The sequence below is a fragment of the Hippocampus guttulatus genome, chromosome 1 (assembly GCF_054856545.1).
Source record: "Hippocampus guttulatus isolate MCC_2025c chromosome 1, RoL_Hgut_1.0, whole genome shotgun sequence".
In the NCBI taxonomy this organism is placed as follows: Eukaryota; Metazoa; Chordata; class Actinopteri; order Syngnathiformes; family Syngnathidae; genus Hippocampus; species Hippocampus guttulatus.
The window spans coordinates 5,261,707-5,278,832 of record NC_141261.1 but is presented as its reverse complement, the minus strand read 5'-3'; the positions used below and the strand labels follow the sequence as shown (position 1 = coordinate 5,278,832).

Genomic DNA, 17,126 nt, shown 5'->3' with positions numbered 1-17,126 from the left:
AAGGGTTGCCACAGGCACCGTCTGCAACATCGATGTAATTACTGTCCTTTTTTTGTACAGTCAAATTCTATCTGATTTTTTTCTAACAGTAATTCTTCATGATCATCATTAAAATTGTGGATGTGTATGTACAAGTACTGAATATTGTGTGTGTATTTCACTGTATGATGTTTCCTGTATTTTTAAGGGTACACCAATACCAGCAAATGAGAAAATTCACTCGCACTGGAAACCGCAAGTCTTCCTTTGGGAATATTTTGTCCCATTTACACACGTCTCGTAATCACCCCTCAGGTCCTGTGCGCCATATAAGGACCCCCACATTTGGTGTGCAAGACTTTCTACCCTCCTTGCTATTCAAAGCTCAGTTGAAGATGAGTAGGCAGAGGGTGGGGGTGCGTTATGTGAAGGGGTTTGGCAGACGCAGGGTGGGACTGCCAACGTCAGTGTGTTCTTTTCCTGGTCTTGAGTTTCACATTCTGGCTGGAAAATATTCATCATAAATGCCAAAACGCACCTTACCCTGGTTGACGTCACGCTAATGTTTGCAAACTGGTTTTCGGAACTGCGAGATGAAGCCAACCGGGTCGGCGGGGGGGGGTCTCCCATTTACATAATAAAATGATGTCAGATGACTAAGCACGGGTGCATGGATCATTTGTTGGCTTTTTGCATCCATGTTTGTTATTATGAAAAATAGTTGCTGTATTTTATCATATCCATCCATCCATTTTCCGAACCGCTTGATCCTCACTAGGGTCGCGGGGGGTGCTGGAGCCTATCCCAGCTGTCTTCGGGCAGTAGGCGGGGGACACCCTGAATCGGTTGCCAGCCAAACGCAGGGCACATAGAGACGAACAACCATCCACGCTCACATTCACACCTAGGGACAATTTAGAGCGTTCAATCAGCCTGCCATGCATGTTTTTGGATCATATATTATATTATAATATAATATATTTTGTCAATCTTTGGGCCAGGGTTGTTTCTAGAACCCATGGCAACCCCAGGGCCACTGACCCTCACCCTAAAACTTAATTTAGTCAATACAACAACTAACACGAACAAAGCCTGCTGAAAACAAACAAGCCTGCTAGTAGGGGGCCCGATAAAGGGAGCTGCCAGAATCCTGATGTGTCATTGCAGTGGATTTTCAGTTGTGTCGTTTGGTAGTTAGTCTTAATTAGTCTTCTCTCAGGAGGTCCCTCATAACAAAGCAGCCATCAGCAGCTAATATGGGGCCCTATGCGGGGGATTTCTGACATATCATTGCAGTGTCCTAAGCAGTGCCGTGATTTTGTCATTGATATGAGCCAATGGCAGCTACATGTTTGTGGGTAAGTGTCCTAGAAGGAACCAAAGTTCAAATTCTTCGAGGTAAACAGATTTGTGTCACTTTTACTTCTAACATTCCAACGGCCTTGCGTCATTCCTCATCACTTTATATCCTTCATGTTGCATTTTCTGCTCATTATCCGTCCACCCACCGCTCTAAAGTTCCTGTTTTCAACCGGTTCCACCTCAAGAAACATTCCCCTCCAAATTGTCATTGGCTAGTGTCGTTTCCCCAAGAACCCTAAAAGTTCAGGAGACTATATCTGGTGACCGGTAGGAGGTAGGGGGCGGGACCTGGCCGTCCGGTTTAAAGTGTGTCTGAAGCCTCACTTGACGTCTAGTCTCTCTGTTGGGGTGCACGCGATTGACCACTCCTTTGGGGCTTTTTTTTCCTTGGATATCTAGGGGGGGGAAAGCTAATCCACAATCATGGTAAGAGACACAGTTGTCGAGCAGCCTGGATGGCATGGCGGTCATAACTATTGGCTTATTTTAAAATTATAGGCATGCGTGAAATACAGTCGATTATTGTTGGTAGAAAGACATTACAGGTTTCCCACTTGAAAAGTCAAATTATTTTATCGCAATACTTTTTTTTTTGAATGACATTTTAACATGATGCTCTACTAATCTAATTCACCTTTTACAACTTTTCACATGGGTCAACCAAATTTGACTCAAACTCAAGTTAATCAATATAACTCCTTGACCGATAGAATCCACCCTCATCTCTTCTTTGTGAAAGCGAATTAGATTCCATCTTTGCTTTTAATTTTTAACATTCCGCTGACCAAATTGGATAAACAGTTTGTCGTATTAGCGCAAAGTTGTCGATGCATGTGACATCACGACAAAGGTTTTCAAACTGCGTATGGAAGTTGGGGGTGGGCGGCTGGAATGGCGCAGGGTGGGCTGCAGCTGCTCAGGTGCAGATTCCGTTTAAGTGACAAATTCCCAAGGATTGGATGTCTGCGGGCCATATACAGCCCAGCCTAATGTGTTGAGCCTGAAATAGCCGGGTTAATTTACAGCGAGCTCAACAACAAACCTTTTTAAGATGCTGCCGCTGCTCCTTGTCACACACTGCGATGCAAAGAATGCTCTTTAAAAAAGCTAAGAAAACTGCAATATTCTACACACAGTATGAGAGCCCCGGGCATGTATTGTCCCAAAATGTGTTCCAAAAGAAACCTTGGACATGCAAACATTTAAACAATGACAAAAGCAAAAAAAAAAATGTTGTGCCCACTGATGCAAGTGAAAATGTTTGCTTGCAGACTGATGCGCAGCAAGAGGCCCGCTCCTACTTGAGCGATGAAATGCTGGCTGGTAAGCATTACAGTTTACAACATACAACAAAGGGTTATGCCCCCATTTGTTACTGGGTAGATATTTGTGCCCGCAAGCTTAGATTTTAATTGTCACAGGCTGATCAGGCTCTGCTGCCTCATAAATAACAGAAAGGACAGGAAGAACGGCAGGAACCGGAAGTGGGACAGATCCACATCCAAAAAGATAACACTGCAAAGATGATTATTTATTGTAAAAAAAACACCCATGGAATAAAATAAAACACAAAAATACATATTTAAATATTGCCTTATATCATTTAGTCTTCCTTGACTTTATTTTACAATTTTCTCATATAGTAGACGACTCGGTGTTGTTACCCAGGAAGTTTGAACATGCAATTTAACAAGGTTTTGCATAGTCTCTACTGCATAATGACTCGCATTAATAAATCCCATTTATTGATCAACATTGAAAGGAATATTTCAGTTAGAGTGGAAAGCACTCAAGATGTCACCCAAGTTAAGGTAGCTAGCAAATCACAGGTTGTTTACAAGAACACATGCCAGCCCGAGTAAGTAGATTGATTTCAAGTGGCACTCTCTTCTTCTCTCTCTAGAGTTCAAGGCCGCCTTCGACATGTTCGACACCGACGGAGGCGGTGACATTAGCACCAAGGAGTTGGGAACCGTGATGAGGATGTTGGGACAAAACCCAACAAGAGAGGAGCTGGATGAGATCATTGAGGAGGTGGATGAGGACGGTGAGCCAATAAGAACACTGGATATATACTGTATGTGAATATTTCGAGGGAATGTCAAAATGACATCTGAAAGAATGTAAACCATTCCACCATCATCAGGATGCCAGTCAGCAAGTTTCAACGCACCCTGACCTCAAACACTCATTCATTCAAATTCCCGACATATAGCCAACACAATGTTAAAGTCGACGAGCGTAAGATAAATTCTACCTTACCAGTCCATAATGGTGCATTTCCCTTTTTACGCAGGCAGCGGTACCATCGACTTTGAGGAGTTCTTGGTCATGATGGTGAGGCTGCTCAAGGAGGACCAGGCCGGCAAGAGCGAGGAAGAGTTGGCGGAGTGCTTCCGTGTTTTCGACAAGTACGAGTGCACTGTGACAAGGCTGCCACTCACTTAGATTTACTTTAACGTCAATTTCCTTTTAAAAAAAAAAGGAAAAAAAAGGACATTGCAGCTTGCAATCAACAATAACGAGACCTCCATTGGAACATACAAATACGGCCATGACCCTTTCACTCAGTCAATTTCACAATATGAAGAACACAGAGTACGGTCTCGTGAGCTCACCGTGTAACCTCTTAACTCATTCAGTACCAGCCAATTCTGGACTAAGTCTGAAAAGACGTTTAAAAACGTCTTTGGGAGTGAATGAGTTAAGAACGTACACAACAACACTCTTCCTAATATTGTGAATCTCTTTGTAAATTGGAACGGCTGTGTATTTGTTAACTCCCCCCCTCCCCCTGCAACTCTGACAGATTTCCATGATAGCAGCATGAAATGCAGTTAGGGGTATCCAACCGATGCATCCTTTGCTTTAGCTAACTGACAAGAACTACATCCAGGTATTCCGTGCATTCTTGGTTTATTCGTACTTTGAATTGGAACAGTACTTGGGCCGTGACAGAGGACATTTCACTGAGGACAAAAACACCTTCCTCCCCCAACAAAAAGATCTTTGATCAATGCAAATGTCAGACTTCCTTGATATCGAGAACCTCTAACTTCAACATATTCCACAAGGGAGTTAAAATTCCCGATACAAACCCACTTTCATGATGTCAAAAGAAAACCCTTTCACACAGCTTTTTTTTGGGAGGGACTAGTTGGCACTATCTAGAGAAATAAGTCACACTTCAGAGATGCTTGTGTAAAAAAACTCTTTCTGACTTTGTAGCCAGAAAACAGGTTCTGAAATGTACTTAATGTTTGTTTGTGTGACTTTAGCTTGTCTTGACAAGGGTAGCCACACTGAGTCACTCACGTGGTTAGTTTGTCAATGTTATTGTTTTTACGCTTGATGCCTTTCTTGACACAACCCACTCTTTTTTTTTTTTAACAAACCGGCAATGACTTTGTATTTGGGAATTTACCACCTGGGAATTGAACATTCACCCAGCGCATGAAAGCCGACAAAATATATCATTACACTACCTGTACATGAAAAGCACTTTCCTTCACATTTAAAAAGTAAATATTATATTTTACTGTCAATGACCTGTTTTTATAACTTGGCACAAGGAAAAAACAACAACAGTAACCTAGATACTCAAATGAAGTACAGATACTTAAAAAAGGAACTTGAGTATGGTCACAAAGTATTTATACTTCTTCCCCTCCCAACACTGATTTATTGGTATGCATTTGTAAACAAATGATGCGTGTTCGTACAGGAACGCCGATGGCTACATCGACAGGGAGGAGTTCTCCCTGATCATCCGCAGCTCCGGCGAGCCCATCACAGAGGATGAAATTGATGAGCTGTTGAGGGATGGGGACAAAAACGGCGACGGCATGCTGGACTTTGACGGTACATGCGGAACGATGACTCAAGTAGTCAAGTATACAAATCACAGCCATAAGCCCTCCCCAGAGGAGGTTCTGTTCCGACTCTCACCGACTTCCATGCTGTCTTGTGCTCGCCAGAATTCCTCAAGATGATGGAGAATGTGCAGTAAAAGCAGACATACTCATGGACATTCCTCCTCACTCCTGTGAATCCCACCACACCTCCGCCCAGTCAAAATTCATCTGACCCCCCCTCCCCCCTCACACTATTCAAGCATGATCAATTCGCTCTCCATCCTCAGTCACCCTCAACAGAAAGATTTTGCACCGTGAAGACGGCGGGAGGGTCTTTCATGGTTGGACCAGCTAGACTCTTTCGTGCATGCAGACTGCTCATGAATGTTGTATCAAGAGGATGTCTGTAAAGGAGGACTGCGGCTGATCTCATTCACAGACCCCTACCCGGGACGACCCCCTCTGCCCCGCCGCCTTTTCTTCAAGCTCTACTCTAGATGTAGTCCAGATAAAACAGCTACCTATTACTTAGACCAATTCATTCAAAACCCCTTCATTGTACAAAGAAGTTACCTGCTTGAGTGGCAAGAAGAATAAATGAACTAACAACAGGCTCACTTGTAGTCCGTCATATTAACAGTCTGTAAAAATGTTGTTTGAGGAAGAGCAATAAAATAATGTTGTTTCTTCTCTTTGTCCACTCGCCATTAGTGTCATAAAAGTATAAATTCAAAGATAGTTAAATCTGGTTTGACTTTCAAAAAATTACACTCAGTGTTGAAAAATTGCATGTAAAATCTGAATCCAAATAGCTTTATTGTCATTGATTGCACCACAAGGTGCAACGAAATGGAACAGACAACCTGCCCAAGAGACATAGGAAAGAAAAAATCATGAGCAACAGGGAGATACAAAACATGAGTATGCCGGGTCACATTTAACAGCGCCCTGTTTTCACAGATGAAAAGTCTTGAATTTTATATTTTGGATAAAAAAATTTAAATGGTAACTACAGTACAATTTTTTTTAGATTCCATAAACTGGACCCTTTCATCGCAGATTTAGCATAAAAAAAGTGTACTACACCTTGGATTGGTGACTGGTCAGCAATCATCCTGGGGCATATCCAGTAAACAAACACATTCACACCGTCCTTGATTAGGCAATGAGAGTACCCTGCCTGCTTTTCTGAGGAAACTCAAAACAATACTTTTGCTCAAATGACATAACTCTGTCTTTTTGTGTTGGAGTCTATCAGCAGGATACATGGTAATGATGCACTGCCTCCAAGTCTTTTCTCATGTGGCGTTGACCGAAATGGATACCTCATCACTAAATCTTGCTACCACATCACTAAGTTCAGGTTTGCAACACACACATGCACAACAGAGAGTTGAACTGCCCTTTGAGTAAGTATAATAAGCATATGTAGTACATAAAAGTAGTCTAGTACGGTCATGTGCAAAAAAAAAATTAAGGAACCACTGCCCCCCCCACCCCACTTCCCTCATGCCAACACAAAAAACACACTTATCTGGTTATAGAAAAAAAACATACTGTATATTTATGAAGGGTGCATACTTAAAAATTAAATGCTCAAAAAAAGGTAACATTTGCTGTGCACATCAGTAAACGTGAATGTCTCTGCAATTGTTTCAGTTGATGCTTATGAGCCATAGTTTGCCTCGTCGAAAGCCTTGCGGGCCCTTTTGAGCTCCTCATTCATGGTCAGCAAGTCTTTGACTCTAGCAAACTTTCTGGGATCCTTTCGAATGAGGAAGACAATGTCCTCCACCTGGACCCGACCCTGGCGTCCGATGGACATGGCTTTATGGGTCATTTCTGTGATGAACTCGATCACCAGGTCTTCAAGGATATCTACCGACTCCGTATATGGGTTCTGGTCATCCCCGAAGCCGTACATCATGCACCGGAGCTCCTTGGAGAAGAGCCTCTTTCGGCGGCCATGACACACGTCCACACCGCTGCAACCCTCGTCCAACTCCTCCTCAAAACCGGTCTCGTCTTCCTCGTCTGCCATTGTGCTACAAAATATGTAGTTTTGTTATGTATTTTTAAAATTAGTATTCGGGGTGCCCCTTAAGTTTCCATACCCAGGGAAAATAATCACCGTTTATGAAAAACATTTTTATTTCTACAATATGCTCAACTGGCCAGTCCAAGCAACCATCGAATGGCTCTATTTTGCTCTGGAGTAATCTGGGAAGCTATCATTAAAAAGGTAATGACCCAATCCTGTCATTCCATATTCTAGCACTTTACATCGTCGTTGGACTCCTCCTGTGAGGACTAACATTAACAAACATGATATTTTGTTAAATTCAAATGCAACCATGCCTCACGAGCCCCGTCCGCGATATGGTTCAAATCGTTGCTCTTTATTTCAAGGCATTTTAGGGTAGGCTGTATGACATAAAAAAGTAAACCATGTGTACTTAACCATATGCGACATAGACGTACTTATTAAATCCAAGAACAATTTACCATCAATATTGGTCGAAGAATCAAAACAGTCTGCTGCTTCTATTCTGCTTCCGGCTTTGTGTTGTCGACAGGAAGTCAGTTTTAGCGGAAATTGGAAGCTTTTTGGAAACACTGCCCCCTTGCGGCGCATTTATCACGATACGCGAACTTCACGCGACGTGTACTTTTAGTTAGTGATGAACAATATCGTTTTCATTGTTATATTTTAGATGTAATATTAGATGATTAGCGACTCCTATATCCTCTTTCTTTCAACGCACGTGGACCGAAACCACTTCTAAGGACCATTCAACAAACGTAAATCCCAGGTCTGTATTTGTGTGTGCGGCGTCTAACGTCTGACAGCTGGTAATGGGTAGCTCTCAACGATTGAGTTCAAGCTTGCTGCGTTTTAAATAAACGCAATTCCTAGTTGCTAATCTTCATATTAATCGATAGAGTTCTTAACTAAACTGCCAGTATCTGGAGATGCGTGTTCGAGTCAACGTAATCGGGAGTGCGACTGCGTTGCACCTCCATGTGGCAGGCAATAAATCAGGATTTTTATCACTTGGTTTAATCTTAATCGATCACATCAATAGCTATCGAGCTAACGTTAGTTGTATCTAAAAAGTCGACCGTTGGAACCCGTGAATGTGGTCAGCGTTACTGGTAAGTGTTCCACCTTTCACAATGAACAAAGTGTAGTATTTGGCATCTGAAGTCGACTTGCTAAAAAACAGCTTGCCATATTGAACGCTTTTCAACTCACCATCAATTAGTGTGCTTGTTTAGCTTCGCAAAATGTGTTTTATTTTATTTGTCTTCAGAAATCCACTACAGGTGTTGAAAAGAGGGGATCAAGTTCACTCTGCAGATGACACTTAAGTCAGTGTATGGCGTGTCCGGTCCAGTTCCTCTGCAGGACGCTCCGGACTGTGGGACTGGTTCTCCTCTATTATGTTTTCTCTATTGGTATCACCTTCTATAACAAATGGCTCATGAAGGTAAGTCAGTGTAGATTTGTTTGAGATGAGGATAAAGTGGTCATTGACTGGTGGAGTGGTTCACTTGTCTGACTTTATTACAGTCAATGTTGGGTCTAGTTCGCACTCAGTGACAGTGTGAATGTCAGTGGGAATGCTTTTTTTGACTCTTTATGTGCCTGACGATTGATTATATATAATTAAACAAAATGCATTCAATAAAGCATGACAAAATAATTTCTGTTTTGTAAATTTGAAAAAGTAATCCTTTCAGCAAAGTGAGATCCTGATGAGTGACAAATGATGTCACTTCAAGACAACAAAAGCAGCTTATGATAACCAATGTCACTTATATACTGTGTTGCTGAAATCTTGTCTATTCCTCTCCATTGCTTTTAGTCTAGAGTATAAACTGGAGATGAAAAGGGGTCATGACATCCTATTTTTCCACTGTAAAGATGAGTACGAATGAGGGGGGCATTGAGTGAGACAGAGCGGGTCAAGGATGCTGAGCAACTTGAGTAGTAAATTGACAGCAGCAAAGAGAGAGCCAGAGGACTTAGGAGACACTGGTTGTCAGAAGAGAGGACACAACAGTTGAAGATTCTGAGAAAGACAGGCAAGCAGAGGGAGTGTGAAACTCAGAAAGAGAATATACATGAACTGCATTTGCATCCAGTAGCACTGGACCATCAGGTTTTTCAAAACAGTTGCCTGCTTGAGCGGGATTCAATTAACTAGTTTGCACAGCGCAGTAAGAAAACACTTTTACGTGGCTCAAGAAGGCGTTCTCGGTTAATGCGATGCTTACGTCTGCGTGCGGCTGTTTAAGGCACCTCATTTTCCGATGGGCGATGAAGGGATTGCCCCATATATATGGCCTCGAGTTCTTTGGGTGTTGTTCTAGGTTCTTTGTCAACCTCATGGATGAGTCATTGTCGCACTCTCTGAGTAATTTTAGCTGGTCGACCACTCCTGGGAATGTTTGCCACTGTTCCCAGTTTTATCCATTTGTAGACAATGGCTCTGACAGTGGTTTGCTGGAGCCCTAGAGTCTTGGAAATGGCTTTGTAACCTCTTCCAGACTGATAGATTTAATTTTTTTCTAATTTCTTCTAAAATTTCTTTGCATCGTGGCATGATGCGTTTCTTTCTTAAGATCTTGTAGCCTATTCCACTCTGTCTGACAGATTCTATTTATGTGATTTTGTGATTCTACAAATGTGGGGGTAGGGTGCTGCCTGTGAAATTGAACTCAGTTTTCCCAAAACTGTCATTGCTCACATTTATTTTGTGATATAACATGAGGGGGCAATTACTCTTTCCAGATAGCATAGTTTAATAATATCTTTTTTTTAAATATATTAAATTGGCATTTAGAAACTACATTTTGTATTTCCTTGGGTAGTCTCTGTGTGATTTTAAAATTGATTTGATGAACTGAAACCTTTGTATGTGATAAAAATCCACAAAACTCAGAAATCAAAAAGGGGATGAATACTATTTCACAGCACTGTATCAAGAGTGAATACATTCCCGTCTTCTGCCCCAAGTTGCCAGTGAAACAACATCGTCAGCGTGGTTGATGTAGAACCAAAGCACAGCTTCGTCTCATGACCATTTCTATGTAACCCCCACCAGGGCTTCCACTATCCGCTTTTCATGACGTTAGTCCACCTGGCCCTCAACTTTTGCCTGTCGGCGCTGACCCGACGGGCCATGCAATGCTGGACAGGGAAGACCCGTGTTATTCTCGGCTGGTCGGATTACCTCCGCAAAGTGGCTCCCACAGGTGAGACTTGGTGGGTTTGCTTATTTGTTAGAAGAAAGTATTAATAGCTGGACCTCAAGTGTAAAAAAAGAGAAACAAAAACGAGTCTCCTGCTTTGCGTGTTTTCTATAACTCAGCATAAACGGTTAAAATAAGGCATAGCGCCCCCTCTGATAGTGTAGGCACACATAAAGCCAGTTCACATTGAATTTGACGAAGTTGTGACCCAACCACAAGTAGTTAAATTATGAAAAGCTGGGGCCCCTGAGACAGAACCTTGGGGAACGCCAGGTGTGACTGGAGAAAAGCCACTGATTTAGTTTCTGCTCACTTACAACGGACCAGCACTAGAAGTGATAGTGTGTCTTAGTGGTGTTCTTGCTGTTGTCTTCCACCAGCCTTGGCAACAACACTGGACATTGGACTCTCCAACTGGAGTTTCCTCTTCATCACAATTAGCTTGTAAGTTAACATTAATTGGCCCTGATTACATACAGGTATTGTGTATGCATAATCATCCTGCTGCTCATTGAGTTCTGTTTGTTTTCCCAAGGTACACCATGACCAAGTCCTCTGCGGTGCTCTTTATTCTCTTTTTCTCTTTGGTCCTAAAACTCGAGGAGCCGGTGAGAATATTTTCATCCAATGAGACATTTTATGCTTCCCCCCCCCACCCCCCCCCGCCACCTCTTTTAAATAACTGTTCCCAGTTGTCTCCATAACATGTTTATTACATGCTTTCGTCCAAATAGCCCAACGATCAAGAATTACATCATACTCTTTAGCTGTTTCTTAATACCAAGAATGCGGAGTACGGTCTTGTGAGCTCGCCAAGCATAGTCTTCCTTTGAACGTACTTGAACGTATTTACTAGAACCTTAGTCTCTTTATAATTAAATAAACAAGCGATGCCTCCTTCATTTAAATTTGTCGACAAGAACAATAAGAATAAAAAAAAAAACTGAAAACAGGACTCGGGACCAGCTTCGTATGTGCCAACTGTACATAAGTAAATGTACTCCACTTTCTGCAGTGGTTTAGTTAAATTAGTATCAGAGTACAAAAGTGTCCAGAATGATGATTGTTTTCCGTTTAGATTGTGATATTTACCTCCACAAAAACTCATTTATGAATATACCTGTAGATTTTTAGGTTATTAAAAAAAAGGTTTGATTAAGGTGTGCAGCGACAAAAGGTTTCTGTTATTTATTTATATTGAGAAATTAGGCGTTTTGAAGTATTTTCTCAAATGTCTTGATCTTTTTCCACCAGAACCCATTCCTGATCCTTGTGGTCGTGCTGATTGCCAGCGGCCTGTTCATGTTTACCTTCCAATCCACCCAGTTCAACCTGAAGGGCTTCCTCATGGTGCTGCTGGCGGCCTTCATCGGGGGGATCCGCTGGACCTTCACTCAGGTGCTCATGCAGAAAGCCGAGCTGGGTCAGTGATGAATTGTTGTCCATTTAATAAATACAAACACTGTTGTGGTGTTTACCTGAGGCACATTTGACCAGTTTTTGCCCCATCAACCAGGTTTAATTGGATCGTTTAGATTCAGCAGTGCATTTTTAGCAAAAATGAATTGTACAAAATATTGAAGGCATTTTAATTTACAGCTTCCAACGTCATGTCACTTGAAATAATGTATTTTTGTTGGCCCTAAGTAATTCGCATTATACCCCATTACTCCCTCCTCGTTAAAGTTGTTCATATTTCATCTTCTTGTAGGCCTCCAGAACCCCATAGATGCTATGTACCACCTCCAGCCTCTCATGTTTCTGGGCCTCTTTCCTCTCTTCCTGTATAATGAAGGTGAGATCAAGCCTTAGATGTCCACACTGCACCCATGACCATTGCATCGAGATGTTCAACAGCTCTTTGTCATTATTGTGTGTGTTTGTAGGATTGAGCCTCAGCACCTCTGACAAGTTATTCCGGGAAACAGAGCCGTTGCCTCTCTTGTACTTAGTCTTCTTATTAAGCTTTGGAGGAATCCTGGCTTTTGGTCTCGGCTTTTCAGAGTTTCTGCTAGTCTCACGAACCTCAAGCCTCACGTTATCCATATCAGGGATTTTTAAGGTACTGTTTTATATGAGCGTTTGTGTTTATTTTGTATGTTTATGTGTCCAATTGTACCGCGTTGGACGTGACATGTGAAATCATGAAACTGGTCACTTTACGATGTAAAACGCAATCATACTGTATGTAAATTTCTGTACCGGTACATTTTTATGGAACTGTAAGTCTCACATTTTCTTAATATACCCTAGTAACTGATTGGAGTATGTTAGCGGTTGATGAGATAGCTCCTATTTAACTGAATTAATAGATGATGAAGTCAGACAATACTATTTTCTGGGATTATGAAAAAAAACAATGGTAGATAAACCACAGTCCATGTTTTGTGAAATTAGTATGGAGTGATTTACACACGGAGAGAAGAGAAGTTTGCAGAAGTATTCTATGAGTCCAGGTCTTCTGGTTATTATTTAGGTAATTATCACCCTTCTATGTGAAATACCATGGCAACAAGAATGCTTCAAAGTCATACCCTTTTATTTGAATGAAGCCTCTTCCAAATGTGGATCCAAATGCGAAATGTGTCGGATACAATACATTAACGCACAGATCAGTGAGACCCCATCAATGCAATCTTGACATCATGGTAATGGTTTAGACACCTGATTCTGCTCAAACAACACAAATAAACAATAAAAACCGTGAAACGATCAAAAGGTAAAATTTGTGTTGTCACTGTCCACGCCTGTGAAATTATGTGCAATATAGTTCACACATCCCGATTGTTTCTTATGTTTTGTCAGTTGGAACACAGCCGTACTGCATACTTGAAATGTTCATGGAAATAGCACCCGCCCCAAAAGTACAATTGGCACTTCGGGATGCACTGTAATCCAGTTTCTGTTTCATGATATGTTTTCCTGCAGGAAATATGCACGCTGGTTTTGGCAACATCACTGGTGGGAGACGAGCTGAGTGTCCTCAACTGGCTGGGCTTTGCCGTGTGTCTGTGTGGTATCTCATTGCACGTTGGACTCAAAGTCTATTATTCCAAAAGTGAGTACGTTTCCACTGTGTTTTGACATGTGTTGCAATGTAATGAATGCAAAGTCCAAAAGGGTCTTGAAAGGTAATACCATATTGGCTGAATATAAGACGGTGTTTTTTGCATTGAAAGAAGACTGAAAAAGTGGGGGTCGTCTTATATTCGGGGTCTAGACATTATACCCATTCACGACGCTAGATGGCGCCAGATATCATTGAAGCGAATGCTGAACTTGACTCCCCAGGCCAAAGTGAACCCGTCACAAAAAATAAAAATAGTGGTAGCACGAAGAAGAAAAATAAAAAATAGCGGTAAGAAAGAAAAGAGAAGAAAATAATAGAAGAGATAACAGAAAATGGAGAAACATAGCGACAATCTGGAGAAAAGCGGGTCGAAGATCGGTCAGGTTAACCGAGGAGAAGTTATGATGTAATTTACATTTCAAAAACCAGAAGCCATTCATTTACGAATGTGATTGCACTTAAGTTTACATATTTAAATGTTCAGATATTAAGATTTGAATGAGGCAAAATAACATGCTTTTTCTCTCAAATATATTTTTATAATCATTTGTTTCAGATGTACTGTAATTATTTTCTGTATAAAAATTAATTTGGTGTTCAAAAAGTATTTTTTCAAACTTGAGTCTTGAAAAAGAGGAGGTTGTCTTATAATCAGGGCTGTCTTATATTCGGGCCAATATGGTAATTGGATTTTACACGGTATTGATTTGTGTGTGTTGAAAGTTGTATGCGATCAAAGTTTGTTTGTTGAATACTGAACCCATATTCAATCGTAGTTTTTTTAAAAGTTGGTTGTACGTTACTGGATTGGCCATTAGTTTGAGGCCAGTTTTTATAACTACCAAAACAAGTGGGACAAAGTTTCAGAGTAAATCAATTGCAACTCAGGATTGGGTTGAGTTTAATGTTGCTTCATGATACCATGAAGAGTCATCTACCATGTGAAATCTTATTGACCAAGTTTCTGATGCTGTGACTTCCCCAGCTTGGAGTCATTGAATTGTATTCATGTGCAGGAACACTAGTCTGTAGTAGCAATATACACTGTAGCATTTTAATTCAGGGGGAAAAAAAAATCTATCTATCTATCTATCTATCTATCTATCTATCTATCTATCTATCTATCTATCTATCTATCTATCTATCTATCTATCTATCTATCTATCTATCTATCTATACAGTATATATAGATAGATAGATATATCTACACAGACACACACACACACACTCTCTCACACACACACACATATTTGTTAGAGTATGTTAAAGTGGCCTTTCAGTGAACCTCTCTCTCTATCTGTAGTAAACATCCAATTTTCCATATCAGCTGTTAAGGCAGCAAAGTGGAATGCAACTTTTGCAAAAAGTTTGCTCTTCTTTTATTAACTATCACTATCAGATTTTTTTAAGTAACATTTTAACATTGCAATATTAATGTATTAGACGGTGATTAGCTAGCTAACTGGTGGTTAGCACCCTTTGTTTAGGTTGGAAACAAAAAAGGCACAAAAACGAAGGGAAATAAATTTGTTAATCTTTAGCAGCTGGTTGGAAAAGGCATTGTGACCCTCATTTTTCCTGTTCTCTTTCAGACAAGAGTCCGTCCCTCAGGCAGCTGACCAGTAGGAGCCCAGAGCTTGAGTTGCCTTTGCTGCGACGTAATGATGAAGACGACTCCACTCCTGAAAATGAGGAAGAAGAAATCACCCTCCACTGATATCATCACATATTTTGAACTCTGATTTAAGCCAATTAACTTTAGCTTTTCTAAAACTGTTCAATTTACAGCCACACTGCTAAGGGTGACGGGTCACCGCAATTTCAGTCCGAAGAAATAATTTCATTAAATCCATCTTCCTTTCAGCTGGGCGGTCAAATATGTAGCTTATCTATTTCAATTTCCACAGCATATGATTGAAGTTGGTTGTTGAGGCTTTAACATGATACTGCAAATAATAGAATGGGATTCTTTACAATGCCAAAGTGACATAGGAATATTGATATCAGGATCACAAAGATGTAATCGTCATCAACTTTCTTGTAACACACTAAAGTTGTCAACAAACTTCATAAAATAGTACGGTACCTTAACTACTGTGAAATGTGTTTGGTCTCTGCTCACATTTTTTGTATTTTTTGTTTTCCCCACTTTCATTTCTATGATCATCAAACAAATGTAAATATCAGACAAATGAGTTATTAGATGCTGATTGTATTTGTCCTATGTGGAAAAGGTTCTTGCCCCCGAACAGCACGAACTGAAATTGTTTGTTTTTAAATAACTGGCAGTGAATCTTTCATATCTCTACGGAGACACTTTGGCCCACTCTTCTTTGCACGCTTTCTTTCATTCAGCAAAACTATGGGGTTTTTGAGCATGAAAGACCTATTTAAGGTCATTCCACAGCATTTAACATTTTTATTTTATTTTTTATTTTAGCCATTCAGAAGTTGACTTGCTGCTGTGTTTAGAATTGTAGTGCTGCTGTAGGATCCAAGTGAGCTCCAGCTGGAGGTCACAAACTGATGGCCAAACTCTCTCAGGATTTTCTGGGAAGGACCAGAATTCATGGTTCCATCAATCACAGCAAGTCATCCAGACCCTGAAGTAGGAAAGCAGCCCCAGGCCATCACACTACAACCACCATGTTTGACTATTGGCCTTGGGGGGGCAAGTACTTTTTCACACAGGGCAGGGTAGTTTTTAATATTTTATTCCTTTCGAAACAAAGTCACCATTTAAAAACTGTAGTTTATTTACTTATTGGTTGGTTATTTTCATCTTATATTTACATTTGTTTGGTGATTTTTAAACATTGTACATTCCTCTCTCAGTTTGACTCTCAAAGCAGCCAGGACAGAGATGCATGTACCAGTTTTTGCTACTCTGCTGACTACTGTGTTGCAGTAAGCGTCATTTCTCGTATTCATCCCTGGTTTTCGTCTGTGGTATTATCACAAAAAAAGCTAGAGAAAAAGCGAAACCCTTACAGAGTTAATCATTTTGATGCTTGCTAAATCGGTGCTTAAATAAACGGTGGTTGGAACTCAGGTTTTTGTACAACTTTTCATAAATTTTGCATTGTATTCTGAATTATATAATGTCAGGGACAGGGACATCAGTTGCAGTTGTACCGGTACTCAATGTTCAATTGATCGAACATCATCTATCTTTGACTTTTATGAGTTTATTAAGCAGCATGAGTTGGCCACGAATGGGCCTTGAATTCAAACATTTAATTAGATGCTTTGAATGCATGTAATCATGGAAAAAGTCTGTCTTTTTACACCAACTTTAGTAGCAAAAAAAAAAAACGTGCAGGGAAACTACAATTGTTATTCCATAAATTCATTCATTTTAAGTGGCAACTATCAGCTACCACTCTGGCTGTCATTACAGATTGTAATGTGCCTTATTTACCTCAGTTTTTAAATTGGACTCATAAAGCTAGGTTTTATTTCAATGTACAAATCGAGTCTTTGAAATAGATGGAAACATTATTAAACAATTTTTTGTGGCATCTTATAGAATAAATTGTGTTGCTTTCTTTCTCACTGAATTGACTGTAACAACATAATGTGTGTGTGTGTGCGTGTTGTGC

General features: G+C 40.6%; 3 protein-coding genes across 4 annotated transcripts; 2 read left to right on the top strand and 1 right to left on the bottom strand.

Moving 5' to 3' along the window:
• The first annotated feature begins 1,677 nt into the window (after positions 1-1,677).
• tnnc2.2 (troponin C2, fast skeletal type, tandem duplicate 2) lies at positions 1,678-5,885 on the top strand. The gene is made up of 6 exons (XM_086105696.1): positions 1,678-1,767; positions 2,613-2,664; positions 3,245-3,388; positions 3,638-3,752; positions 5,066-5,202; positions 5,319-5,885. Exons 1-6 carry the CDS (start codon positions 1,765-1,767, stop codon positions 5,348-5,350), a joined length of 483 nt encoding a protein of 160 aa, XP_085961822.1. The 5' UTR covers positions 1,678-1,764; the 3' UTR covers positions 5,351-5,885.
• Positions 5,886-5,992: 107 nt separating this feature from the next.
• taf13 (TATA-box binding protein associated factor 13) lies at positions 5,993-7,772 on the bottom strand. 2 transcript variants are annotated; one of them, XM_086105662.1, is made up of 2 exons: positions 7,701-7,772; positions 5,993-7,240 (listed from the first exon to the last, which is right to left on the bottom strand). In XM_086105662.1, exon 2 carries the CDS (start codon positions 7,234-7,236, stop codon positions 6,862-6,864), a length of 375 nt encoding a protein of 124 aa, XP_085961788.1. In that variant the 5' UTR covers positions 7,237-7,240; positions 7,701-7,772; the 3' UTR covers positions 5,993-6,861. The 2 variants fall into 2 exon arrangements, with proteins under 2 accessions (XP_085961788.1, XP_085961797.1); XM_086105671.1 differs by having other exon boundaries at positions 7,677-7,748.
• A 51-nt stretch (positions 7,773-7,823) lies between these two features.
• On the top strand, positions 7,824-17,045 carry LOC147210137 (solute carrier family 35 member H1-like). The gene is made up of 10 exons (XM_086105648.1): positions 7,824-8,008; positions 8,510-8,686; positions 10,307-10,457; positions 10,835-10,898; positions 10,990-11,062; positions 11,709-11,877; positions 12,166-12,249; positions 12,341-12,516; positions 13,383-13,512; positions 15,117-17,045. The coding sequence occupies exons 2-10, from the start codon at positions 8,576-8,578 to the stop codon at positions 15,239-15,241; spliced, it is 1,083 nt and encodes a 360-aa protein (XP_085961774.1). The 5' UTR covers positions 7,824-8,008; positions 8,510-8,575; the 3' UTR covers positions 15,242-17,045.
• Positions 17,046-17,126: the final 81 nt, after the last annotated feature.